Source organism: Sylvia atricapilla, chromosome 15 (assembly GCF_009819655.1).
Source record: "Sylvia atricapilla isolate bSylAtr1 chromosome 15, bSylAtr1.pri, whole genome shotgun sequence".
Classification (NCBI taxonomy): Eukaryota; Metazoa; Chordata; class Aves; order Passeriformes; family Sylviidae; genus Sylvia; species Sylvia atricapilla.
Window position 1 is genome coordinate 9,935,330 of NC_089154.1, and position 27,249 is coordinate 9,962,578.

Here is a 27,249-nt window from a genome sequence, read left to right on the forward strand (position 1 = left end):
CCTCAGGTGAGGTTTGTAGGTTTGGTCACAGGCTTCCTCTATAAAATCTGTGAAACTCCAGGAACTAGAGGAAATGGAATTGCTGTTCTGCTTTGAAAAGAACTAAGAAGCAAAACAGGAGAAGCACCTCCCAGGAGTCTGATGGCTCCTGTAGTCCAAGGCAGCTGAACAAAGGTTTTAAGTGCTGGGGGGGTTTTTTCAGCTTGGAAGTTTGTACATTCCTTGGCTTATGAGAGTAGAGTGAAATACCCTATTTCCTATCCACACTCAGTAATAGATTCCAGTATCTTAGAGAGTTGCCATAGTGATAAAAAAGGGAACAGAATCTACTTGTCTTCCTGGGATAGCAGAATTATTAAATTAAATGCCTCTTTTCCATTAAAGGAGAGTGTCATTATCATATTTCTGAGAACTGTTTTAGAGCAGAAATAATGTGTTTAAGGTGGTGTCCTGCATTAATCAGGTTCCTTCTTGAAGCACCACTGGCCTTAACTTGAATTTGGGATACACCCCTTTATCTCCCCCACTGCAGCTGGTGGAACAGAACACCACCTTTTTGGGGGAAAGTCTGCTTTACTCCATCAGAATTCATGCAGCTATGACCACAGAGAGCTGGGCAAAAGAAGCAAGATTTGCTCAAAATCGCGGCACAGAAACAGAAGTATGAGTATGTGAGTTGCAGAGGATGAAGTGGAATTGAAAGGAGCCACCATGGGATGGAATGCAGGGAACAGGGCTGCTGAAAAGGTGGTAGGAAGAAAAAGGAGATGAAATTATGGAAGGGAGCAAAGGCAACATGTAGGGAACACCTGTGGGCTTAGAACAAAATGGGAGTGAGCAACATAACCCAGGTTGTCAGAGAGAAGCTTTCAGCTTTTGGTGTAATGGAGATGCACTGGATGGAAGGTGGAGTAGCCCTGTGGTGCACATCCATTCCTGCTCCATGCTGGTGGAGAAAGAAACAACTCACACTTTGCTTTCCTTCTTTTTAGAAATGTAAATTTAACAAACTTTAAGCCAAATAACAAATCTTTGTGATGGCTCAGAGTTCCCCATGAAAATTCTTCCCCATTCTTACTAGGTTGTAAACTCCAGTGTTCTTGCTGGTTTATCTTTGGTGGCTTTTAATTACCTGGCAATCTTCCCCCTGAGCTAGCTATTTTGGGATCAGAGTTCTGTTTCAGAAATATAAAAACAAGGAAGGGTCTTCTGAGTATCTTCCTTTCCTTACCTGCCTGGAAAACTTGGAAGCAGAGGCAGGAGTTGGGGTGTTGGAACCTTCTGAGTCTTTTGCTCGGAGCTGCCAGTTTCCATTTGCAGAACAAACAGGCAGGATAAAGTCTTTACAAGGTGTAGGCTCAATCTCCTGCGTATATTTACCAGTTGTTTTTTCTAGATTTCAGTCAGCCATGGTTTAAAGTCCCACAGAAGTCACTGGGCTCAGCATTCAGATAATTAAGCAGGAATTGCAGTTTATGCCTCTGTCTCTCAGGCATCTTTCAGTGTGTGATATGCAGGGAGCTCTGCCTCATTCCTCCTTTCCTTCCACCTCCTGTTTGCTGCCTTCCCACCAGGGAGGAGCTGACAGTGGTTTGCTTTGCTGGAGTCCCTACCTGGCTGTGTTTGGAATCAATTCCAGCTGCTCCTCAGGGTACCAGGAACAGCTCTGGAACGCTGTGGGTCTTAATGCTGTTTTGTCAGCAGGTTGTTCTGCTGCTGAAACTCTTCACTGATCCTAGATTTGGTTGGAAACTGTTAAAAATGGATAAGGGTTGTTCGAGCAGGTCTCACATTGTATTGTGCATTCTTGGTTTCTGGAAATCACAGTCCTGTTAGTTTGTTTTCTTCTTGGAAAAAAATGAGTTTACACCCCCCTGGAACCACAAACATCTGTAAGTTTTAATGAGCTCATCTTGTGCATGATCCTTCCTAATTTTGTCTCTGTATTTACTTCAGAGATTGCTACCTAAGGAAGGTTTTTCCACTTATTTGGACTATTTTTTTAAAGATTAACTTCAAACAAAAAAAAGCCTTTAGTAGTTTGTTTCATTGGCAGTAATTTACAAAAATGACGTGTAGGTTAAAAGGCATGTCTAATGTTTTACAATGTTACTAAATGATGCTTTTCTTTGAAAGTTACAGACTGGTGTAATGCTTTAGCTTCAAGTTCTTTTCCCTTATGAAAGCACAACTGTGGACACTGAAATACAATGTGGCAGAGAGCAGGTTAACCAAAATACAAGGTTTCAAATGGAAGCTGCTCTGTTTCCAGCTGGATTTCAAAGGACAGCAAAGCATTTCTTAAAATTTCAATAAAGTGTTTCTTAGTTAATGACCACCTAGAGTAGGAAAAGTTATCACCTTATTAAGCACTCAACTTGGAAGATTTGAAAGGTTGCTTTGTTGTTGTACAGAGTTGTGATCTATCTAATAACAAGATCTGTTGAAAAGGTAATGTTAAAGTGAAGCAACCATGTGGTGGTGCATGTTAGGATTGCAGAGCTTCAGTGCTTTGAGGATGTTCTAGTTGTTTTAGAGTTTTAACAAACTTGAAACTGTCTTTTGAGACCAAAACATTTCTAATATTTTCCCTAAAGATCTATTTTTAAACATTCTTCCTTTACTAAAAAAGCGTTAATATTTCCTGATAATGAGATGAGAACACCTCTCTGTTTCTTTTGAGCAAGAACTTAAATTGGAGGTAAAATTTGCTCAGCATTCTCACTGCACAAAGAAAAATCTCTCTTCTGGTCTTTGAAAATTCAGCTATATAAGATTCTGCCAGAAACTTTTAACACCAGGCTTCCAAGCTCAGCACATCCACCTTGGGCATTCCTTGCCTGCACTGAGCCTTTTCCATCTCCTCCCTGGTGTCTGAATCTGCTCCATCCAAGAGCTGCCATGTCCAGGTTGGGCTCTGCTTCCCTGTGTTCTGCAGGCTGGAGTGGCCCTTGGGAGCCGTGGGGAGAGGTTCCTGTTGGAGCAGCATTCCTGTCCCCCAGGCTGGGCTCTGCCAGTGCTGGTGGTGACTGTGAAGGTCTGCAGGAAGTGCGGTGGTGATTGCAAGAGAAGTCCGTATATTATTCCATTAAAAAAAAAGAAAAATCCTCCAGACTTTCAAGCAAGTTCAAAGAAGACTGGAAGGGCAAAATCCTTCCAACAACGAAGTTTGTAGCTGGGAATTAGACGTGAGGAAACTGAACTGACATCCCCAGAGTTAATGTTCCTATTTCTGGCTTCTGAAAGGTTTCAGTAGTTCTCCTTAAGCTTTCTCAGAATCTCACTTTTAGTTTCAGAAATTTTCTTCACTGTTGATCTGATAGACCCCTACAGCATTAATGAACAGCTGTCATTATCAGATTACACTTTCTTATACCTTGTCTGAAATAGTGGGTCGAGTGGGCAATTTTATGAAATACGTCGCTATTAATTCTTCAGAGAAAGCTGCCAAAATCTGTGGTGTAATAAATAATGATTAAACTAATTTCTCTGAACATGCAGTCTGCAAAACAAACACAGAAATACAGAAAATTAAATTCTTGATATTTGTGCAATGTGATAGTAGCTAACACTACTTCTCTTTAAAGGCAGTCTAGGGACTAAACTTTAGATGCTAATTTTTTGGTCTTACTTGCTATTTGAATTATTCAGCTTTACTCTGGGACACAGCACATATTTGATAACCTCATGTATTGCAAAGTAACAGCTTTTGGTTTTTGGTTGTTTTTTTTTTTTTAATGTGTAAAGATAGAACGTCTTGTACAGTGAAGAAAGGCCCAAATCTGGCAACAGTTACTGGGCAGGATGCAGGGAAAGGGAGCATTTCCTAACATAAAGCTGCTTGGAGAGTGGCAGGGCCAGCTGTCTGAAACCAGAGGGTACGAAGTACAGGGACAAAGAGGACAAGGCCCAGTCAAATTGTGTGTGTTGGACTCTGCCCTGGTGTAATTTGCTGCTCGTAACTAGTGCTTCCTCAACTGCTCATTCAGCCTGATTCCTGTAAGCATAAAAAGCAACCCCTGAATAATCCCTCATTATGAGGCTGTTCCAGTGATAAGCTGATGTGAACAGTCCTTCTTCCAGCTATGGGCATAGTCACCCTGGATCCCTGCTGGCAGGGGAAGGGAAGAGACCAGGACCATAAAACACCACTGTGGTGAGGAAGGAAAGGCTGGAGAGGTAAAGGGAAGAAGAAAATAGGTTTTACTATTCAAAATAAAGACTTTTCTCAGTGGTTGGATTCATATTTAGGACCAGGTCATAAAGTCACCTAGAAATCCTCCCAGTGTGAGGCAAGGGAATGAACAAATGTGGTCTACTGAGGGAGCTCAGGCTGGAGATGAGAAGGCTCAAGGGGGAGCTTCTCATTCTCTACAACTCCCTGACAGGAGGGTGGACACAGGTGGAGGTCAGGCTCTGCTCCCAAAGAACAGGGGATGGGACAAGGGAATGGCCTCAAGGTGTGCTGGGGGAGGTTCAGGTTGGACATCAGGAGGAATTTCCTCCCAGAAAGGGTGGTCAGGCATTGCAGGGGCTGCCCAGGCAGGTGGTGAGATCCCCGTCCCTGGAGGAGTCTGAGGAGAGCCTGGACATGGCACTCAGGGCTCCGGGCTGGCTGACAAGGTGTGATGGGTCCCAGGTTGGTCTTGGAGGTCTTTTCCAGTCACAGTGATTCTGTGGTTCCAGTAGAGGGGTTTCACCATGGGGGAGGCTCCTTCAGGCCAACTGGCTCTTTGGGTGTACAACGTTCTCTGCAGTCATTCAGGGGCAGTTGTGTTTCTGTTTTAGTGTTTTAGTCTTAGGGGGTTCTCAGAGTGTCATTTGTCAAGGCTGGCTGTCTTAGACATCTTTTTGCTCAGATACTTCTTCTCAAGTACCCAAACAGAAGTTGATAACCATTTGCTCGATGCCTCTATATATTCCCCTCCCTTCCCATCTGTCTGTGTACAAAGTCATGCTTTGTGCTCAGAATGCACAAAGTATCACAGGATTTGAAGTTTGTTTGGTCTTCCGAAGTTCCTGTAGTGTTGGAAAAAGTGATTTCTGGAAGTGTGGATTGGAAAGGATGATTTTGTGCTTTCATTTGATTTTGTGAGTTGAATCGCAAGACTTCAGCCCCTCACCACTGTATATATTTGTGAATCATATCTTTAGGATGTATCTTAACTTGGTAGAAGTTGTTAAATTGTGAATTTAATACCGAGGATTTAATATTGAGAAACTTAAACTGAAACTCAGTCTCCGCAAATGCAAAGATGGATATTTCACCTTTTTTTTTTTTTTAATCTCCTTTTGGAATCACGAAAATTCTAATAATTTCATTCATTCCTTCTTTTCCAGCTGGGAATGACAGGTAACACTACTCCCTTTGGGCAGCCTTTCAGTCAAACTGGAGGGCAGCAGATGGGAGCTGCAGGAGTGAATCCTCAGTTGCCGAACAAGCCAGGCCTGGCCAATAGTCTGTCTCCCTTCCCTGCCGACATCAAGAGTACTCCCGTCACCAGTGTGCCAAACATGGTGAGTTGCACTGCTGCTTCCAGCATCTTTTGCCTCTTCCTGGTGCTTTCTAAATACTTGGGTGATCCAGCTTCTGCAATATTACCAAGTTACTTCTCCACGGTCATTTAAGCATCAGAGTTGTCCCGTGGTTCCTCACTTCCACTCTGCAGTGTTTATATAAAACTTGTATACGTTTTTATGCAGTGATTATACTTCCTCAAGAATCACAGTTATAAAAACTGCATTACATCCTTTCATTTTGTCTGGTATGTTTAGTTTCAAACCAGATAAAAATGTCTTCTTTAAGTTGTGTGTGTCAATTAGAGTGTGTTGGGTACCTCACCTCCTTCCTGAAACTAAATAGTACCTCATATCCTTTGAAACTGATGGTGAACACCCCAGATGCTTCTCACTTTATATTGTGCATGTATGTGTACTTGCATGTCACAAGCTTGCAAGAGCAGTTCTTATTCAGATACCTCACAAGTTTATAGTATGATGTTTACCAGAGTTCTCTTTATAAAGTTAATTTAAATATTCCCGTTTGTCTCGGGATGTTGCGTATTAATCAAACTGCTTGTGTTGTTTCTATGGAAACTCCACCTTGTTGCATTTTATATTCTTATACATGATAGCAGTTACTATAGAAACTTGTAAGACCTTCCATAAGATGCAAATTGTTTGTTTTTTAATTTAAATCAAAAAAGCGCTGTTTTTTGGCGCAACCAATGCTTGCTTTTCCATCCCTGCATTTGCTACCTGCCTGTCACTAATAGGCTCTGTATGAGAGGCAGGAGGATGCAATAAACTTCCTCCTTTCTCCGGGTTTTGGAGAATCACTTCCTAATTTTCCTCTGGTTACGCTGTGAAATCTTACTTTAATATCATCTGTCATTTACTGTTTATGGAAATGAGCTTGTGACTGGATTAATACCGTGTTCAGAACACCACTTGCACTCATGCAGAATATTTGTAAAAGACAATTTGCTGCATGACTACTCTAATTGTGTTTATTAAGTGTTTGGATCAGGTGTAAAGCAAGTGAGTTATTGTCCTGATGCTGCAGAGAACCTGCACGTCTCCCTGAAATGCTGTATTCATCTCAGGGACTGGGTGATCTTGAGGCATAATTTTGTGCTCATTTAAAAGTCAGGTTTGGGAAAGTCTAAATCTTAATATACTCAGTAACTAGTATAGGATTTAGTGGTCAATATTCAGGTGGAATAAAAAAGGCATTTGCCATGAAGGGTTGTCAAGTGATGGGAGAGAGAAAATCAAAAACTGTTTCCTTTCTCCCATCTTGTCCAACAGAAAGAGGAAAGTAAGGGAGGATTTCCCTGTAGTATCAACTGCAGTTTTAAAATGTCAAAAATACCAACTGAGAGAACAATCAGAACTGTCTGTCTTTGTTTCTCAGGTGTCAAAAGCTTTGCATAGCCAATATATCTTCTTTTCTCTCACACCAACACAGAGAGTAATGGGCATTTCAGCCAACACACATAGGTACCGTGGAGCCCAAAGGTCTTGGCTCACGTGGAATTTAGAGGCAGGGTGGTCCTGACAAGGGTGTAACTTCAAAAACTGAATTTCCATCTAAACATTTTTATTGCAAAGCCAAGAACTTAAAAAGAAATGTCACACTTGTTAGAATTTAACCTTTATTTGGCAACAGTGGGCAAGGCAGTGTAATTATTTGGTAATAGCACATCCATGGCCATATGTTATTCCTTCCACAGGGACTTTGCTTTATTCAGTGAACAATATGAGCAGAGCCCCTGGAAAGAGCACACAGTCAACATTTAGTTCTATTTTTGCAGCTCGGTGTGTAGCTGTGGGCATTGCTGGCTGTATGTTGTAATTTATCTCACTTGGTCATTTCCAAATGCTCTTTCCTGTGGCAGTCAGCACTGGAGCCTGCGTGTGCTTTGGATTAGTACATTTTCACAGCACCTCTCTGAGATAAAGATTTGTTGCCCCAGTTTTAGGCACAGAGGCACAAGTAGAGTAAGACTGGTAGAATCTGCTGACTCAGAACCTGAGATTTGTAGGCTCTGACTTGCTAAACCTTATTTCATATGTTAAGGGATTACCTTAAGGGTAAAATAACATCCACAGGAGTTCCATGAGTGACAGAAACACACATCTAAATGACATCTGTCACTCACATTGGGCAACCAAAAAGTGACCCAAATGGCTCCTGTGAAAAGCAGCTGGTGACAGAGGCAGGTCCCCAGAGCAGAGCTGCAGTGTTTGAGCAATCCTTCTGTGCCTTCTTGCTGCAATCCCGTTGCCATTTCTGTGTCCTGGGATGTTTTAGGTCCCTGGAGATGATGGTTTATTTAATGTGCTTAGCCTGGGGACACGGCCTGTCCTGTTCCCTGAGGGAGGCAGCAGTGATGTGGGAGAGGGTGTTGTGTTATGTTAATGTGGATCAAAACTGAACCTGTGGAGGATCGGTTCAGACTCCATCCACTACAGCATGTGAAAGACAACTGCATATTAAAAAAAAAAAAAAAAAAAAAGAAGAAGAAGCCATTCAGGGTCTTTTGTGGGATGAGTGCAACCACATATCTTGCTTAACCAGCCCTCTATACTATCCTTATCTTAAAGGGGCCCCTAAAGAACTATTCCATGTGAGAGAAACCCATGCGGATGAAAACACTGGTGGTGTGCGGCCTGTCTGGCAGGAAACCAGATTGCAGCATGGCACTCAGCACTGTGGTTACCACAAGGGGTATTTAAACAAGAGAAGAGGAAGCAGAAAGATGCAGCTGTTGTCTGAGGACCCCTGAGTCTTGAAAAGCAAAGTATTTTTAAATACTCCTTTCAGTCTTTAGCCTTACACCTTATATGTGTGCTGCAAAAGTAAAAGATGGTTGTTTCTTAACCCACATTATTCTAATCATTACTGTGTTACTGTCCCCAGCAGTAACCAGGACTTTTCCCACTGCCAGGCATAACCCTGGCAGCTAGGAAAAACGTGCTGCAGCTGTGGATTTAGATTTTTGATCGAAATTCAGGCTACTACTCTCCTGGGAGCAGCACTCTGCCATCCCCCCTGCCTGCCCAGTAAAATGGGTCTCTGAAGTGTTAGTTCACTGCAGCCCATGTTCCAGCCATGACCTTACACTACACCCTGAGAAGCACGTTTGGATTAATCTCTTTAATTAGAAAAGAAGAGCAAACCTTATGGTATTAAAATGATTAAGAGGTCAGCATTAAGGTATTAATTTTCAGTGCCAGCAGGATGGATTGATTTTGTTTGTTTGTTTTGTTTTAATGGTGATCCCAACGGCATATTAGCTACTACAGAATCAGTTCCTTTCCTGGCTTGAAAACGTGAGTGGAAGGCTTGTTTCAAAAAAAAAATGTTGCTTTTGATGTTGGAAGTTTTGATGACGCGTTACTGAGCTTCAGTGCTGCCAAAATGGTTCTGATACAGGACTGGCAACTCTGTGCTGTTGTGAGATCATGCGCAATTCCTGGGCTGTGGAAACCAGCCATGCTCTGCTCTGGGGCTCTCAGCGTGGTGTGCAGCCAGTCTGGGAGGCAGCAGCCTCTGCTTTGGGAGTGTCCAGGCTCCAGGAGGAGCTGCTTGGCAGGAGCCCAGTGAGGCTTTTCCAAAAAGCTCCCTGAAGCTTTGTGCTCCCTGCAGTGCTGCCTGTTCTAAAGGTGTTGGTGGTGGATGGTTCCTTCGCGGACTTACCAGTAAATCTGGTATTTCTGCATGGGTTAGGAGCACAATGGGGGAAGTTTGGCTTCCAGACACCAGCATGGTTTCACAGTTATCCCTGTGACCAGCAGATGGAGTTGAGAGAGTATTGCTTTTTGGAAGAGAAGGAAATCGTTTTTCTTCAATTCTTGGCTTAGAATTGGAGCAGCACATCTTCTCCCGTGCTCTTTTTCCCGCCTTATCTCTTGCTAAACTGCATCAGGAACTCTCTGTTGTGTTCTTCTTTGTTTCTTTTTATGTCCTATGGATTTCTGTAATAACAGATTTTGATCAGAAGACAGAAGAAGTGACTGGGGGGTGAGAATGTCTCAGGTGTGTCTTGCTGCAGACCTCTGAGGGAGAGGAAGAAAGCTTTTAAACAGGGAGGCCAGCTTTGATTAGAGCAAGTAGAACTGTAGCTACTTAAAATAGACAACTGGTATTTTATTCTAGAGACCAGAAAGAAAAGGCTTTATGAAGAATCACTTAACTCTTGTGCCCTTCCAGGGAGGAAGGCCTGTGTTCTGACCCTTTCTGTGATTTTTTCCTGTCTTGCAGCACAGCCACTCTCCTCTGTCCCTGTGGAAAGGTCTGTGGCTGTTGCACTGTCAGCGTGCTGAGTGTCTGCTTGCTGCTCCCTTCAGCCTTCTCCCAGTCTCTGCTGGGCTTGCTGTCAGCTGTGCTCTCACCTTCCCTGTGCCTGCCCTGACCTCCACTCTGAAATTCAGTTTCTCGTTCACAGGCAAGCTCACTCCTTCCCTTCCTCTAGAAAATCCCACCTGATTTACAGCAGTGAACAGCTGGGAAAAGGCTCTACTTAGGTCTAAAAGAGAAGATCTTAATAACCTGGAAACAAATCCAAGAGACAGTGTTCAGTGCCAGGGGAAGGACGTTGTTTTGTTGGGAGCAGAGCATCTCTGTCTTGCCTTAGTGCAGGAGTTCATCCTGGGGACGTGGATTGCTTTGAATGGTGGAATATTTTAGTTTTTGCATCATCTGTAAATACAGTGCCAGGCTGGCAAAACCTGACAAAGAGGAATTAATCTTTTCCTGATGCTCTGGCTCATGTTCCACTCTCCCCTCCCCCATATGCAAAAACAAGTGGTGGAGAGTATCCATTGCTGTGTCCTACTCTGTTCCAGCAGCCGAGGTGCTCCACAGCCAGCCTTCCAACAGCATGGCTTTCTTTCCCTTACAAACTTCTTATTTGTGCTTTATCCTTTTTCTGTTCAGGATTTGCTATCTGGGATTTTTAATGCTTCTCATTCCTCAGGCTATTTTGTCCCCCACTAAAATACTGAGGTTTATATATATATATAATCTCTCAATATTTTGCTCAGATAGTTTCCTTTATGTGAGAGCTGGAATCTGTCTACACCTTCCTGTATTTAGTCCCTTTTTTCTATTTTGAAACACTTCTTCAGTGTATGTTTCTTGGCATTTGCTGGTCCTGCAAATCAGAAAGATGAGGAGATAAAACTCCACAAGTGTATCCTTAAGAAAGATGCTGATCCAGCCTTGATGCCTAGCAGACTCAATGGCATAGAATTGAGACTTTTGCTGGTTTTAAAACAACATTTCTTCAGCAATTAAAAGCTTTGTGCACTGTTCAGGTTCTTTCTGTGGCCTGACCATAGGAGCCATCTCACCTTTGAGGTTGTCATGGGGTTGCAAGTTCATTCACCACCCTCAGGGGTGGAAATGAGAAGTGGAAAATATTCCTGTTTACCCTTGACATGAAAACTCTCCCTTTATCTATGTCAGTGCCAAATAATAGATAAATAAATAAATCTTGAGCTCTGAACACATTCTTCATGTTGAGACCACAGCCTCAAGCTGCTCCAGGGGAGGTTCAGGTTGGACATCAGGAAGAATTTCTTCCCAGAAAGGGTTGTCAGGCAGGGGCTGCCCAGGGAGGTGTTGAGAGTCCCCATCCCTGGAGGTGGCTGAGGAAAACCTGTATGTGGCACTCAGTGCTCTGGGCTGGTGACAAGGTGGGAATTGGGCACAAGTTGGACTTGATGATCTTAGAGGCCTCTTCCAACCTCAGTGGTTCTGTGATTCTGTTGACTTTGTGTTCAGGAGCTGAATATCTTCCTACCTCTCCTCAGTTCCTAGAGCACTGCCAATGCTCAGGTTGGTGCTATAGGCTGACATCACTTACCACCCTCCAGGCAGCAGGATGACCTTCTGAGGTTATGTCCAGTTCAGGAAGCCTCTTTTCCTCTCCTGCAGAGTCTTCTGTTCACCATTCAGAGTCAGATTTTGATTCCTCCTGCTCCTTGGGTGAGGAAATGCAGCACAGTAAGGTTTTGGGGCACAAATGCAGGTGCTTGTGCTTGTAGTGCTTGTCCCAGCCTGTGTGTGCACGTGTGAGCCTCCAGCCTCTGGGGTCAAAGCAGACCCTGGTGTTCCTGGGGTCAGAAGGATCCTTCCTGTTTGGACCAGGACCAAGCTGCTCATTCCATGCCTGTGGAGAGTAACTGGTAGAACCAGGTTATGAATTGCAAGAAGTGGTTCTGTGTCACTTTCCCAGTGAAGCTCTGGTCTTCAAGAGACTGCCCTGGGGAATGCCTCTGGCCTTGATGCCACCCAATAGCTGCGGCTTGAGCTCTCCTTCAGTTTGGGGATAGAATGATGCTCCCTGGGCTGGTCAGAGCTGGTTCAGCACTTACTAGAGCATTCCTGCAAATCCTGTGGATAGGAAGGGCTTTTTTGAATCTTCGTGGAAATGTATCAGGATACTCATTATTGGTGTTGGTCACACTATGAACACTTAATTCAGCTAGAAATGTTGCTAATTAGAAGTTGTTTGAGCTTTACAGTTCATGTGTGTATCCACTTTGTGCCCAGGTCACTTCTTTGAATGGGACCCTCAGGATCACACTTTAGGCCTGTGGTTGGAAGGGAACTGATGAAGTTTAGGAGTGTTTCACCTTAATGTGCCCATGTGTGGGATTTGTGGCAGTGTATTCTTAATAACCTCACTAAGATCTGCTGTTGGTTACAAACCTCTCTTACAGAGCTAAAAGACATATTTTAAATGCAGGATTTGTCCTCATACAGTGAAAGTCACATTCTTCTAGCAGAGAGGAGGAAAAAACATGGAAATAAACAAATTACGGAAGAAGAAAAGTATTTTAAAACCATAATACTCTGTAGAGGCAGAGTTCTGTATTGCATTGTTTACCTGCTGTAAGATTGCCACTGCTGCTGAGATTGCTGCCTACTTTTATAAGGAAAGGTACATAGTGTTCCATCTTAACAATGCTGAGTGGTTATGAATATAGATACATGAAAACACTGAGAATTGCTGGTCACCTCAGTAAAGTAAAACTGCCAGAGAACTTTGAGCCCATCCAAATCCACAACAGTGAGATACTTGTGCATCTGCGCTGCCCAGACATGCAGGAAGCTTTTGCCCTTCAGGATTGGGACAGGACAGAACCATCTTCCTCTGTGAATGAGTTTCCATAAATTTAAAGGGTATTAATAGCTGCCTTCCCCTATAGAAGCCTGTATAATTCAGTTTCTAGAAAACTGATTATTGACATTCCCATCCCTGTCAGAGGTTTTAGCAGATTTCCAACCCTTGATCCATTTGCTCTGTTCATGGTAGAGTAAGTGGCAAGAGGAACAAAAGTATCTTTTTTGCCTTGTTTATCTGACTATTGAATGATTTATTTAAATTGTGAGTCCAGAAGTACCTGAATGTCCTGCTTCAACAAGAACTTAGTCTGTCAGGTGAAGCCACAAGAAGCTTTATATTTTGAAGGGGGTTTGTGCCTACCTGCAGACAAACTGATCTGGACTGAGACTGTTTTGTTCTTCAAACCACTGATACTCTGCAATTCTGCTTTTTTGTTACTCAGTCTTCAAGAAACCCTTCTGGGTCAGTGCATCTGTGCTGATACAGCTGCAGTTGTGTCTGCTATCTGGAAGGGTAGTAACAAAAGGAGGACTTGGCTTGGGAAACAATTCTTTGACTGGGATGAAAGCATCGCTTCCAACAAGATTTTCTTTGGCATGATCCCTTTATTTTTCTGCAGATTAGCTGAACTAATTGTTTCCTATTTGTGACCCAAGAATTGTTTCAGCAAAACCTCTCTGCTCTATGGATTTGTTCACAGGAGAAATGGAAGACTGAATTTCAGCTGCATGCAGTAGGAGCAGATGTTCATGGGTTTCCTTCATTCACCCCCTTATTCCTTTTATTGTTCTTTCTCTTGAAAGTCCAAGACAAACAGATTTCAGCAATTCCTCTTTGTCTAAGACTTACTATAGTCATTATCAAGTGGCAGTCCCCACTTCCTCCGTCAAATACCAGACATGGTGTTTTCTGCTTGATCTTGTGTGCTTCATTCCCCAGAAGAAAAGCAAGCTCCAAAACCCAATGTGCAGGGACAAAGTTTGCTGCTGGAGCAGGGAGAACTTGTGCAGGGAACATTTTGTTGGTCTAAGAAAATTAGGATTTTGTAGGCTATGGAATTTCCTGGGGAATCCTTCGCAAACTCAGAAGCAGAGTGGGCTACAAGTGGTGTATGCTGACACTTAAACCTGATTTTCTTTAAATGTGGTACACAGGCTGTGGTTGGTAGTTCTGCAGGCAGCACTGAAGTATTTCCTCTGTTACCTCCCCAGCATAATCCTAATGTTCCTATATTCTATTTAAAAGTATTTTTCATGGCTGGTTTTCCTTAGGTAGCTTGGAATTTGGTGAGCTTTCCTGTGGTAACCTGTTTTTCACAGTGCAAAATCAAAGTGATTCTTGGGACTGTTGTTTGTTTGTCCATGAGATTAGTGCAGGCTGCAAATCACAGAGATTTCAGCACTTTTGCAGTCCCATATCTGTTTCTGCTTGGGGAGTCACTGCAGGCTGTGGATGTTTAATTTTGAAAGCCAAGTTTCTGCATTTGTCCAGGAAGGTAGAAAAGCTGCCTAATCTGTGTTGAATAATTGACATGTTAAGGAGGCTGTTTTGTCTTCTGCTGTGTTACGAGCTGTGCATTAGACTGAAAATCTCTGTGGGTTTGCAGCTATCAGGCAGAGCTCAGGCCTTGGTGCAGAAGTGTGTCCATAAAGAATGGATGCTGGAAGTAAAACATTGGATTTTAAAGCTGATAGAACCCAGTGTCACCCTGTGGTAACGCTAGTTCTCTTCAGCAGCCAGATTTAGATGGCCCTTACTAGGAGAGCACTATATACAGCTTGCCCTGGGAATTTTCTTTGTGGAAGGAATATCACTTGGGGAGAAAAAGGACTAACTTAGGCTTGGAAAATCAACTCTGTCTATTGCTGTAATACATGGAGACAGTCATAGAATTTTGATGATCTTCTCCCATTGGACTTCGCTTTTCGTTAGGGACAAGGAAGTAGGATTGAGGTGTATAAAACCTATGATATGAAAATCTGACCTATAGTATGAAAGTATAATACTAAATAAGCTTGTATTCATAGACTCATAGAATGGTGTGGGTTGGAAGGGACCTTAAAGAATTCCACCTCTGAGTATGATAAGAGCTCATGGCTGTTGGAATGATGGAAAAACTAGAATAAACAGTATTTATAAATGTATATAAACAAAATGGCTCACTATTAATACTCCAGTTTGTGTACGTGTTTTAACAGAGGAACCTCTCAATACACTGGTGTTGTTTCAGCATTAGAAATGTTCAGGAATGCTACAGGGGCTGGTGCAATAACCCTTGTAGCTCAGTGACCAATTTTGTGACACTCAAATCCTCGTACAAGACAAAGATCAGAACCACGGCTCGCGGGCACAGCGCTGACCTCTCCGTTTTCTCTCTCAGTCCCAGATGCAAACCCAGGTGCAGCAGGTGGGAATCGTCCCGACACAGGCCATGGCCACGGGGCCCACGGCAGACCCCGAGAAGCGCAAACTGATCCAGCAGCAGCTGGTCTTGCTGCTCCACGCTCACAAGTGTCAGCGGCGCGAGCAGGCCAACGGCGAGGTGCGCGCCTGCGCCCTCCCGCACTGCCGCACCATGAAGAACGTCCTCAACCACATGACGCACTGCCAGGCTGGCAAGGCCTGCCAAGGTGAGCCCTCTCTGCTCTCCCTGTCCCCAGCCTTGCCCTTCTTGCCCAAATGGGCCCCGGGGCTGGCACTAGAGAAGTGTCAGCAGTGGCTCTGTGGTTAAACTGCTCACAGCTCTCATCTCTGGAACGTTTGCTCTCCTCTTAAGTAGGATGGTACCAGTATTAGCCTTGCAGGCATCTTCATCTCCTCTGTTAAATTTTTGCTTTGAGAGGCTATCTGGAATAGAGGCTAGACAGTGTTAAAGGAATAAAGTAGGTATTTATTAAAAGGGTTTTTAAAGGATATACTTTGGGCAGTACAAGAGTTTGGCTGTGGCTCTACTCAAGATGGACACTTGGTCGCAAGTTTTCACACTTTTATAAGTTTGGGTCCATTTACATATTTGGGTTAATTGTCCAGTTACAGCTTCAGGTTATGAAGTCCCATCCTCCCAGTTTGCTCTCCTCAGTTCACTGTTGTTTATACTTTCTGGGCCCGAAGCTGCAATGGTGTCCTTGGTTCTCAGGCTGGAAAAGGATTGTTTTGTCTAACTACACTGTGAGAAGAACTTGCCAACACTTTGATATGAAGTTCAGAGTTATATACTAATACAGTATAGAATCTGAAAAATATGAAAGCTAGGACTTAAGGCATCAATACTAAGTGTGATATCCACCATGCCTTTGTCTTAAATTTCAGTACTAATTTCTTTCATTTGCACTTGGATCATAAGACATTTCAGTTGTGTTTAGTTATATGTACAATATTGCAATATTTGCCTTTTGGAAGTAGGATGGTAGCAGTATAGCCTTGCAATCATCCTTTTCATCTCTGTTTTATAAGGAGTGTGTAGTGTCCAAATGCCTTTGTCTTAAATTTTAGGAGCTTAGTTTCCTTCATTTGCTCGTGGGTCACAAAAAGATTTAGTTGTTTGTGGTTTTAGTATTGCTTGTGAAGGAGAAAGAATGGAGTTACTCTAAAAAATGAATAATCCAAAACCAGTTGAAGAATAGAGTTACTCTAAAAAAAATGAAACAATTCAAAGCCAATTAACCAAGGAGTGACTCTTAACTCTTGCTTTCCCTTGCTCCAGTTGCTCATTGTGCATCTTCGAGACAAATCATCTCCCACTGGAAGAATTGTACTCGGCACGACTGTCCCGTGTGCCTTCCTCTGAAAAATGCCAGTGACAAAAGAAACCAACAACGTGAGTACTCCTCTTACTGCTGTCACCATTAAAACTGTTAAACCAAAGCTGATCACGTGTGCAGTGGAGGAATAAACTCTTGGCAGTGGCCCAGCAAACTCAGTAGCTGTTAACAATCGTGTACAAGGATAAATATACCAGTGAATTTCCATTTCTCATCTTTGAATGCAATTTATTACTTAAATGCAGAATAATTGGGGAAGTTGAGCTCAAGCACACATCTTTTTTAAAGGGTGTGGCAACTTCTAACTGGTGTTTCACTGTGAGGCAGATCAATAAATTCCAGTTATGAAGCAGTTTCGCTTGTAGGTAGGGGCTTGGGGAGGAGATAAGCTACTTCATTGTGTTTCTTGCTGCTAGAAACAACTTAAATCAGCATGCTAATGATTTAAAATAATCAAAAATCTTAGGAAAAATAATTCTCTCATGTAAAAAGGTCTGGGTGTCTTAATCAAGTGTATTTAACACTGGTATAGGTTAGCTGTAGTTCTGCAAATCATGCCTGGTTTTTATAATAGCTGAGCTGTTACTGATCCTTGGGGCTGGTCTATTTGTAGTTTATTTCTTCTTCCCTCTTGCTCTGAAAAATAAAATTCTGAACTTATGTTGGTAGGTTTGCTCCTCATCAAGTCCTTTGAAAAGATGCCAGGGTGGAACATTTTACAGCATCGATGTCAAGTTCAAGAAGTTTTAAGTGATGTTATGCCTGAGTATATTTAAATAAGGGTTAAGAAGTGGAAAATAGCTGCAGGACTTGCAAAGCTTGTACACTGGAATTGGATTGGAAGCATTCTGCTAATTTCCAGCTAAGCTGAGACTGCAGTGGGGAACACCAGTAAACCTTGGAGGATGGAGAGTTGCTCCTAGGTTAGGTGGGATTAAGTCAGGGGGGAAGGTAGCTGCTAGAACTACCAAAATTATCCACTAAGCATGTTCTCTTTATGGTTTAAGGAAAGATTTTCCTCATCCAAAACTGAAAAAAATTACAGCTATAGAGCTACTTGGAGGTTAGGATTTTGTTTTCATTTTGCCAAACTTCTCCTTGGTAAACAAGATAAATCTTGTGCTTTGAAAGTAGCAATTTGTTGCAAGTGATTACTAGTTTGGCCCTCAAAAAATGTGTTGAAAGCCTTGCTTTTTAATATGACATGGTCCATTTGTGCTTAACATCATTATTACACAGTTGTTATCAATGTGCTAACAACATCTACCAGAACAGGATTGTATTTTTCAATACAAGCTGCTGGAGAAAGGTAGTTTGTGCACTATTTGTTTTGTTGCTCATACAGCTGATCATAAGAGAACAAAAACTGGAACATCAATAGTCCTTAAAAATAATTTTGCTATGGGATCGAATTGAATATTGTCTGACTGGAACAGAATTACAGTGGATAAGTGTAGAATTTGTCTCTCCTGTTGCATATGGAAGGAGATAAATATGAAATTTCCTTCTCCTATTCAGTTAATCAGTAATCCAGTGGGGCAGGGTTCTTTGTCCTGGATTGTGTCCCTGAGTCACATAACACCTCATGGTTTGTTGGGAGGTAAAGGAGGAACACTAAAAGTACTTGTTTAGTTCTGTTATAAAAGGTACCCCTCTTTGGGCATTCAGGAAGGTTTGTGAAATGATTTACATTGGTATGTGCATTTTAAAATGTTGTGCTTCTTCAGGTGGAGACTAACCAGCATTGAGTTAGTTTTGGACTGGAAGAAAATGTTGTCTTTTTAAGCATAAATCATAGTAGCTTCTACTAAACTGGGAAGAGGAGGGAGTCTGCATTTGGCAGAATACAGAGAATATTCAGAAAGGGAAAAAGGCACGAGAAGTGTAGTGATCCTCCTCCTGTTGTTGGTCTGCCTTCCTTACAGAGAGTCCAGATCCCTCCTTCTTATGCCCACCCCTCTCTTCCTGTTGTCATTTCAGTCCTGGTATGGCCATGCTGGGCTTTCAAGAAGCTGCCTCAAAGGGTGCCCACCTTTCAGAACATTCTGCAGCTGAGCACTGCTGAGCCATTGCAATGTGGTGCCTCACTTCCAGGCACAGTCGTTCCTGTGCTTTTGTAGCTTTCTGTTGCTGCTCCTTGGGATTTGCAAGTCCTGGAAAGTCCTGGGGTTTAGGTTATTGCCATGGAGCTGTTTCTGTGCAGGTCTTTTAGTGCTGGGATTTTTTGCAAAGAACATTGTGCCAGGTTTCCTTTGTATTGCCTTTTTTTACTTATTTTAAAGCACTCTTGAACTATATTTTACTATAATGATTGATAGTGACCTGACTTGTTAATAAGACATATTGGGACAAATTTAAAATTCTTTCTGTTCCACATGATTCTTATTGTGTGTCCATGTATCTCTGAGGGGACAGGGGAAACTGGAAAACAAATGTTATTTTGCACATGGTAAAATATTTAGCTTTTCTTTTGAATAAGCAGGTGGGTCCTGTGTTCTGAAGTAATGCCTTGAAATTTGGTTGAAATCCTTTGGGGTTGAAGGCTTGTTTTTGTTAGGAAGTACTTCTTGCTCCCTGCTGGGCCCAACACGATATGAATTACAAACTTTTGCAACCAGTTGTTGATATATTTCCTAGTTTTGTAGCTGTGTCAGTTTTGGGGTTTTTTTTTTTTTTTTTTGAAGATTCATCTTGTCATGCACATGCTTGAGCTTCTTAATTCCTCCATTGCTGGCCTGGGCAGGTGTGTTGTGCCACAGCTCCTGGATCTGCTCCCATTTGTCATGTCCTGGGCCATCCCTGTGCATCATTCCAGGATCAGGGGACGCTGAAAAACCCCTGGGATCCACACTCAGATGAGGGAGACTGGAAAGTGGAGTTGTGAACTTGGAGCTGGTCTCCTCTGTAACTTTCCTTGTAGGAAAATTTTAAATAAAATGCAGTAGGAGAAAGCTGGATTAAGAAAGATTAAACTTGAGATAACTAATCTTCACCTAAAAGTGTGATTTTAGAGAAGATGGAGACAAATTCTGGTGTGTGTGAAGTCAGGGATGAAAGAGCAGCAATCTGATGAGGGAAATGGAAGTAGGGGCCATGATCTAGCTGGCTGACAGGTTATTGAGTACAGGCAGAAAATGGAAGAGAACCTGGATGTGGAGCATTTGGGAACCAATCCTTTGCAGAGAAGGAAGGAGTGAGTGTATCCATGCACAAGGAAATGTGTCCAGAAGGAGGAGGCAGCAACTTCTTCAGTGGAGTTCTTTTTCCTGTGAAAACAAAATGAAATCCAGCTTGTTCAAGTCTTAACTGTCAGTAACTGCAAGATCTACAAACAAAACACATCTTTTGTTTCTAAAATTGCTGGAAATCATAAAATGGTGACCCATCAGTTATCCCATGGAGCCACATGATGGATGGTAGTCCACAGATTAACGAGTTCCACTGATCCAGTGTTATACTGAAGGCTCCTGATTTAATGCTTAACTTAAATAAAAACTAAAATGGCATTGTCAGTGAAGTTTAAAATTGACACTTTCTGCTTCAAGTTCCTCATAAAATCTTTACCCCATTATTTGATTCAAGATGCATCCTTTAATTAAATGATTGTGTGCGTTTACCTCCGTGACCTGACTGATTCTGAGTGCAGGACAGGCTTGTGCTGAGGTGAGTCAAGGGCACCAGCACAAATTTTGCTCCAGCCACTTCAAGATCAGCAGAGTGAGGAGCTGCAGGACAGAACAAGTATCAATTAAAGAATTCAGAAGCAAAATCAAACATTTAAACCAGCGTGGCTAAATTTAAATGAGCTTGTTGTCTGAGGTGATGAGACAGAGTTGCTGAAGGATTTTGGTTTAACAATTGCCAGCTGTTCCAACAGACAGTTCTGCCTCAAATGCTACTTTCTTTTTGCATCTTTATTGTTAGTATTGCCTTCTTTCTATCTTACTGATCTAATCCTGAGAGTTTAGGAATTTAGAATTCTCAAAAATGATTTAACGTGTTCACTGGACTGGTCAGGTTAGAGAAGTGCTGGGCATTCATACTTAAAATAGCATTAGGGATCGGTGTTTAAAATAAATTCTAATTAGCTGGAGGGGTTCCCCTCTAGAAGGCATGAGTGCAGTGCCATTAAACAGCACTACTTGAGAGAGGAATCCTGCAGGTGAGCTGCTATTTGATGGGTTTGATGCCTTCTGTGGCATTGAGATGTCACTGGGGCTCCTCAGGAAGTTCTGGAGCTGCTTAACTTGTGCTTGTTTGAACCTTCCCTCCTCGGGTACATAAACACAAATGACACTGGGACCCACAGAGCCAGTTGTCTTTACAGCATTTAGAATGTGAATTACAGAGCTCATTTCGCACTTGTAACTTCTGTCATGGGCTCCTCAACATCTGAAGCATCAGTTAAGAAAAGTAAATTGCTGTAGACATTGTTTCACGTGGCAGTGGCCTAATGTGTTTGTTCCAGGGCTGTATTTATTTTAGTTGACTTTATTTCCTGCAGTATCTGCCACAGAAGAAACAGCATTTGCACTTGGGTCTCTCCAGAGTGGAAATCTAATACTCTCTGCCTCCATCTTCTCATTTGACAGACGTCATGCTTTCATATCAAACCAGTGAACAAACAGACAAAAAAATCCCTCAAAAACAGACAAAAAAAATCCCTCAAAAACAGATTTCTGATCTTGGGAAATAGTCAGATCAGCGTCCTATTGAGTTGTGAAGTGTAGAAAAGCTGAAGCCAAATAGTCTAAAACTGTTCTAACACAAGGGCTGAACTTGTGCTTTGTAGTGACTGATGCTGCTGCCAAAGCTCAGCCCAGGGCTGTGGGCTGGAGGTGCTGGACTTGTCCAAGTGATCTTCAAGCCAAGCTTGCAGTCTCAGACTGTTTTTCCCCCAGGAGAACATGAGGGATGGTGGAAGGCTGGGCTCTCCTCAGGGGAGTGGCCAGAAGCCTTTCCCTGGTTCCCAAACGTCGGCATCACCTGTGGGCGTTCTGCCATCTCCACACTCCAGCACTGAAAGCAGACTGGGGGGGAGTTTGTCCTAATTTTTCTGGTGAAATATCATCTTAACAATGTGGAATTCTTGTTAGCTCCTGAATCAATCTGTGCTGTTACAGCAGCCTCTGAAACCTTTTGAATTCCAGGGTGCCACAACTTTTATGCTATTTAACCTTCCTATTCCTTGGCTTACAGTAGTGTAAAGGCATCTTTCTCCTAAACTGTGTGATTCCAGAATACTGCATGCAAGTCCAATGAGGAATTCATAGAGTTGCTCTTTAATATGTCTTTTTTTTCTTTTTTTTAATTAAGCTGATAGAATCTTAATCAGCTTCTGTCTTTGTTTTTAAATTCTCTTGGAAGTGATCAGTGAGTTCAAAAGTTATTGTGAGTCCACAGAGTGTAAGTATACATAAGCCTTAATTTCCATGGTAATCCCAGCATTTAAAATACTGTGGATTGTCCTTTGGGGGAAAAAAGGATGGTTTTTGTAGGGCTGCTTATTCAAGAGAGGGAGATATCTGAGTATATTTATTTGTAGTTCTTTGGCAAATGAGATCAAATTGATTTCTCATCCGGAGAGGGAAAAGTCTGGAGTCTGCAATGTATGTGTTTTCTCTTGGGTGGAAGCTGGAAGCCTGTGTATTTCTTTCAGTGATTCAGTTTCCATAGTGGGTAAGGATTTAAGAAAGCCTGGATAATGCTGTTAATGTCTCAGAAGGCTAGTTTTCATGACTTTTTTTTTATCTAACCATGTGCCCCTTCTAATATTTCAATAAAACAGGTTTTGTTGCCTATATTAAGAGCCATTAGTGTTGCTAACTTTAGTTCACAGATTTGTAATGCACATTACATATTTAATTACTTGAGGGGGGAAATGTGAAGGAAGTGTTACTTCTACCAGAGTCCTGATTATCAAAATGCAGTGTCTCTATGCTTAAGGTTGTACTCCATGGGTCATTCACAGGGGAATGTGATATTACTTAGAATGGCAGCTAAAATGAGAACCAGCAAGCATAATTTTGCTCTCTTCTGCTTTAAGTAAATACTGCTTTTCCCTGTTGTTTCCATTTCCTGTCTACAATGAAAATGACGCTTCCATACATCTGTATGGTGGGAGAGGTTGGTTGGTTGTGGTAGCCATATAGGTAGGTTAATGAATACCTAAACGTCATCTAAATTATTTACCAGGGTTTTTCATATCTCTGAGTAACTTGGGGCTTGAGGTAATTTGGCCTTTGGAGGACTCATCTGGTGACTGCTCGCAATGAAAATTTCTACCAACAGATCTTCAGTATTACCTTTGTGTCCAAGGACACAGTGTTTCTGCTGAACTCAGGATCTCTGTTCTGGAGCCAAATATTTTGACCTAAAATGGGATTGATGGGAAAGAGGGAAGTAGAGGAATTAAATTTTTTCCCCCTTAGTTTACTGTCCCCAAGCATGAAAATCCTATTTAGCCTTATGTAGGAGCCTATACTATATATCTGTTACAAGTAATTATGGGCTTATCTGTCTGAAATTTACAGCACTTCTCTTTAGACTGCATGGATTAATAGCCAGGGTGGGTTCTGTCCTGTAGAATCAGAGGCTGAGTTTTCCCACTTGGCATCTTAAGTGTTGTTCTGTCCTCTGGCAGAAAAATACCTGTATCATAGAATATGTGCATGTTCTGGTGACTCTTGGCATGACTGGTTTTACTCCTTATCCTCACCGAGGTTTAATTTTCTCTTCTCTTTTCTCTTTCCTGTAGCCCTTTTAGGGTCTCCAGCTGGTGGGATCCAGAATTCCATCGGTTCTGTTGGCACGGGCCAGCAGAACACTCCTTCACTAAGTAATCCCAATCCAATTGACCCCAGCTCCATGCAACGAGCCTACGCTGCCCTGGGGCTGCCATATGGCAACCAGCCCCAAACACAGCTGCAGCCCCAGGTCCAAGGCCAGCAGCCAGCACAGCCTCAGGCTCACCAGCAAATGAGGACCATTAATGCACTGGGTAGGTGGAGAAAAGACCAAGGGGGAAAAAAAAAAAAAAAAGTTAAAATAACTGATGTTGAATTTTTAGGGTAGTCTGGTGTTTTGTTTGGTTGGAGCAGTGACTGTTGATGTTGTTTAGTAAGTTAAAAATGCACTGTTTATATCCGCTGCCATTCGGTTATAATTGAACATTAGAAAGTTTTGAATGTAGTGCTTTTGCCAAAAAGCAGGAGTTTTAGTTTCTTATAAAATATAGCCCATAGCTCGTTCTCTGAGGTGATGAGACAGAATTTCTGAAGGATTTTGGTTTAATGATTGTTCCGTGTTCTAACAGACAATTCTGTCTCAAATACTTCTTTTTCTTTGCATCCTAATTGCTAGTACTAGCTTCTTTATAGCTTATTGATCTAATCTTAAGAGTTTATGAATTTAAAATTTTAATAGACTCATTTTTATAGTTCAGACTGAAAGTAACTTGGTTCCATAAATAGCCACATATATGCAGCACAGCAGGTATTGTTGTAAAAATACTTAACCTGATAAATTGCTTCTTTCTTTAGCCAGATGGGTCAGTAAAGTGCAGTTTTGTCATATTATTATCAAAATTGTGAACTGTGTACCAATGATGTTTAATTTTGTCCCAAAGGAGCCAACCAGATGAACCTTCCCACAGGAGGAATAACAACAGACCAGCAACCGGGTCTAATTTCTGAAACTGCTCTTCCAACATCCCTTGGGACAAATAAGTAATGCACATATTTTCATTCTTGCTCAATTAAACATTTATTTGCATGCTTATGAACGTAAATAAAGAGCATGCTTTAAAAACTGATTGTATTGGCGTGGAGATGGTCGGTCACATGTACAGCTCTGCTTTCTTTCCTGTTTCAGTTCCAGAGCTGCCTCTTTGTGCCTCCTGAGAGCCCCACAATATTTACTGCCTTTAAATGAAGTCCCAAAAGAAGAATATTTTGTATTTAGTTGTTCATAGTTGTGATTCTTTACCATTCACACTGTGAATGTGCCTTGTAAACTCCTGAGCTTTGCTGCTTCAGGGGTTGCAGTTTGTTGATGCCAAAATTTCACTTAAGAGAATGTTTGATGCAACAGCTTAAAGTGATGAAAACAGCAACTCAAAAATTACTTCAGTCATCAAATCTAGGACAAAACTCTGCCAAATTCTGGTACTCTAACAGTCCTTATTTTTTTTATTTTAGCCCACTAATGAATGATGGCACAAACTCTGGCAATGTTGGAAACCTCAGCTCAATGCCAACGGCTGCACCTCCTTCGAGTACCGGGGTAAGGAAAGCATGGCATGAACATGTCACTCAGGACCTGCGCAATCATTTAGTGCATAAACTGTAAGTATTCACCAAGGCTGCCTCTTTCCTCAATGTTTTTAAAGAATTTCAATACTGTAGTTCTGCTGCTAAGCTGAAAAGAAAGTTGTCGGTAGTGATTCTCAGGTGCTGGGCCACTCAGTATGAGTTGTTACCTTTAGTCCTCCTCTTCAGTTTGTTCTTTGTGCTCAGTAAGGAGTGGGCATGGAAGTAGTTGCTGTTACTAGTAAATTTGCTCTGCAGTGGTGAACAGTTATTTAGACTCCAGATTGTTAAGCCTCACTCTATTTTCATAATTTGATTTGTTTTAGTCCTGTGAGGAACCGTAAAATACTATTTTTAACCATTTTGGTATGCTTTTACAGATCTGGTGTGTAAGGGAATATCCATGGTGATTATCATAAAGCTGTACTGATTTGGGGTTTTTTTCTGATGGTCTTTTTCTGTTATTATTCCTCTGTCCTTGCAGTGTCCAAGCCATCTTCCCCACTCCTGATCCAGCAGCACTGAAGGATCGCCGCATGGAGAACTTGGTGGCTTATGCCAGGAAAGTGGAAGGAGACATGTATGAATCTGCTAATAGTAGGGTATGTTGCTTCAGTCCAACATGTGAAAGAACAATAGCATCACAAATCTTGGCAGTGTAAAGAAAACTCCAGAGAATTATTTCACTGCCCTTTTCGTGAGGAAACTTGTGGTTTCAGTCTGTGACAGTGTTTGTGTAGTCCCAAGCCTTGTCATTCATGTCACTCTAAGCTAATTCACCCCTCAGCCCTAGACACCAGCACATCCATCCCTACTTGCATCCTCCTGAAGGTGTGATTGATATGCAGGAAGCTTGGAGCACAGCTTGCAGTTCTTGATGTTTCTCTTACTGACTTCCTCCCTTTTTGGAAGTCTGTGTAAGCAGTAGTTTTAAATTTTTCTTAGTGCCTCTTTACTGGTGGAGGTTTTCTCTAGGACCCAGTGCTGTTCCACTGCTTACCTTCCACTGGTGGAATTAATTCTCTTCTACTGTGCAGCACCAGGAGTAGTTGCACTAAGACATAAAAAGTCAGTTTGGCCTCTCTGTGGATGGGGGGAAAAAAACAACCCAGAAGTGCTGTTGTAGTTCATGATTTTTGCTCTGTCTGCACAGAAATGTCAGTTCAAATCCCTCTTACTTGAAGGGAGAAAACCCCTGTTGATTGACAGGCTGAGGATTTGACATGGTGGTAATTCTACCCTAAAGGAACCACTCCCTAAAAGTTTTCATTGGGAAAAGACAGCAATATTTGTGCCAGTAGTAACAGCCAGCAAGATCCTACCTGATCAGAAACTTGAGATCTTTCTTAAGCAAGGGAGAGTATTTAGTGGCATTTCAGATGACAATCAGATGATCCAGTCAGACACTTCTGCCCCTCTCAGCCCAGCCAGAAGAGCTGGAGATGGAAATGCAGGTTTTATTTCCTAGAGGTAAATAGACAGTGGTCATACTTACAGTGCTGCCCTGTCAATGTTGGTCAGTAACCACATTGTATTCTCCTTATAGATACCAAGAGGTTGTTTACAAGGAAGACTTGGGTGTGCTCAGCCCTGGTTACCCTGGCAGCCTTAGAGACCAATTTTAGATAGAAGGAGGATTTCATGGTCACACCTGGGTGTCTAAATGCCTTCTCAGTAAGGATCAGCATAGCAAACTCCTGATTGTAAAATTAAATGGCTTCTGACAGACAAACACCCGGAAGTATCTTCTCCTCACCCCTCAAAACAGCTGTCAGAGCCTCATGGCCAGAAGTTTCTGTTGTTGGAATTCATCTAATGTGTTTGGCTCCAAGCAGCAAACTTGGAAGAAGGGAGTAATTCAGAATGTGTTAATGATGCCATGAGGAATTACATCCTTCTTCTTGAGGAGCTTCCGTTCTACTTTGACACTGAAAAACATATTAGTAAGAGGCATCACTGTAAGGAATTTAATGCTGTTCTAGCATTGTGTGCTCCTTGTCACACAGCCTTTGCAGGAGTCTTTGCAGTGGGAAAGCAGCACAATATTAAATTTACAAACAGGAACTTACAACTGAAGTGGCTTGAGCAGGAGAAGGGGAGGGGCTGTAAAGCTTTTAAACTGGACAGCAGAAAGTGTGTGCACTGATTTTGGAGAAACTCTGAGGAGACAAGTGACCTGAAAAACAAAGCTTTATATTGCATGACTGGACTTCCTTAACAAGGCTGCTGAGGAATACATATTTCATATTAAGTTCTCAGAAATGAATTCAGTCCTGCTGTAATAACAAATTCTGGTTTTGATAATACTGAATAAAAACAAAACGATTGTGAGCAAGCATCACTCAACCTTGTGCTCTGTGTAACCCTGGGCTTTAAGAGCATGGTGACCCCACAAAAGAAATGTAGCCTTGAGGCTTTGTGGGGGTTTTTTGCTTTTAACAGGTGCATAATCTCATGCACTTGGCAGATGTGTGTCCACCAATTCCTGACAAGCAAAATTGTCTACGTGGTGTGCACTGTGACTGTCTTATTGGATCT

At 42.2% G+C, this 27,249-nt stretch overlaps 1 protein-coding gene across 5 annotated transcripts in view; it reads left to right on the plus strand.

Moving 5' to 3' along the window:
* CREBBP (CREB binding protein) overlaps positions 1-27,249 on the plus strand; it is a 95,904-nt gene that overhangs the window by 33,350 nt on the left and 35,305 nt on the right. For all 5 annotated transcript variants that reach the window (XM_066330123.1, XM_066330122.1, XM_066330124.1 and 2 more), the window contains 7 exons: positions 5,341-5,517; positions 15,022-15,271; positions 16,345-16,458; positions 23,160-23,402; positions 24,030-24,129; positions 24,601-24,747; positions 25,196-25,313. In XM_066330123.1, coding sequence (XP_066186220.1) covers positions 5,341-5,517; positions 15,022-15,271; positions 16,345-16,458; positions 23,160-23,402; positions 24,030-24,129; positions 24,601-24,747; positions 25,196-25,313 — 1,149 coding nt within the window. The remainder of the gene's footprint in view (positions 1-5,340; positions 5,518-15,021; positions 15,272-16,344; positions 16,459-23,159; positions 23,403-24,029; positions 24,130-24,600; positions 24,748-25,195; positions 25,314-27,249) is intronic.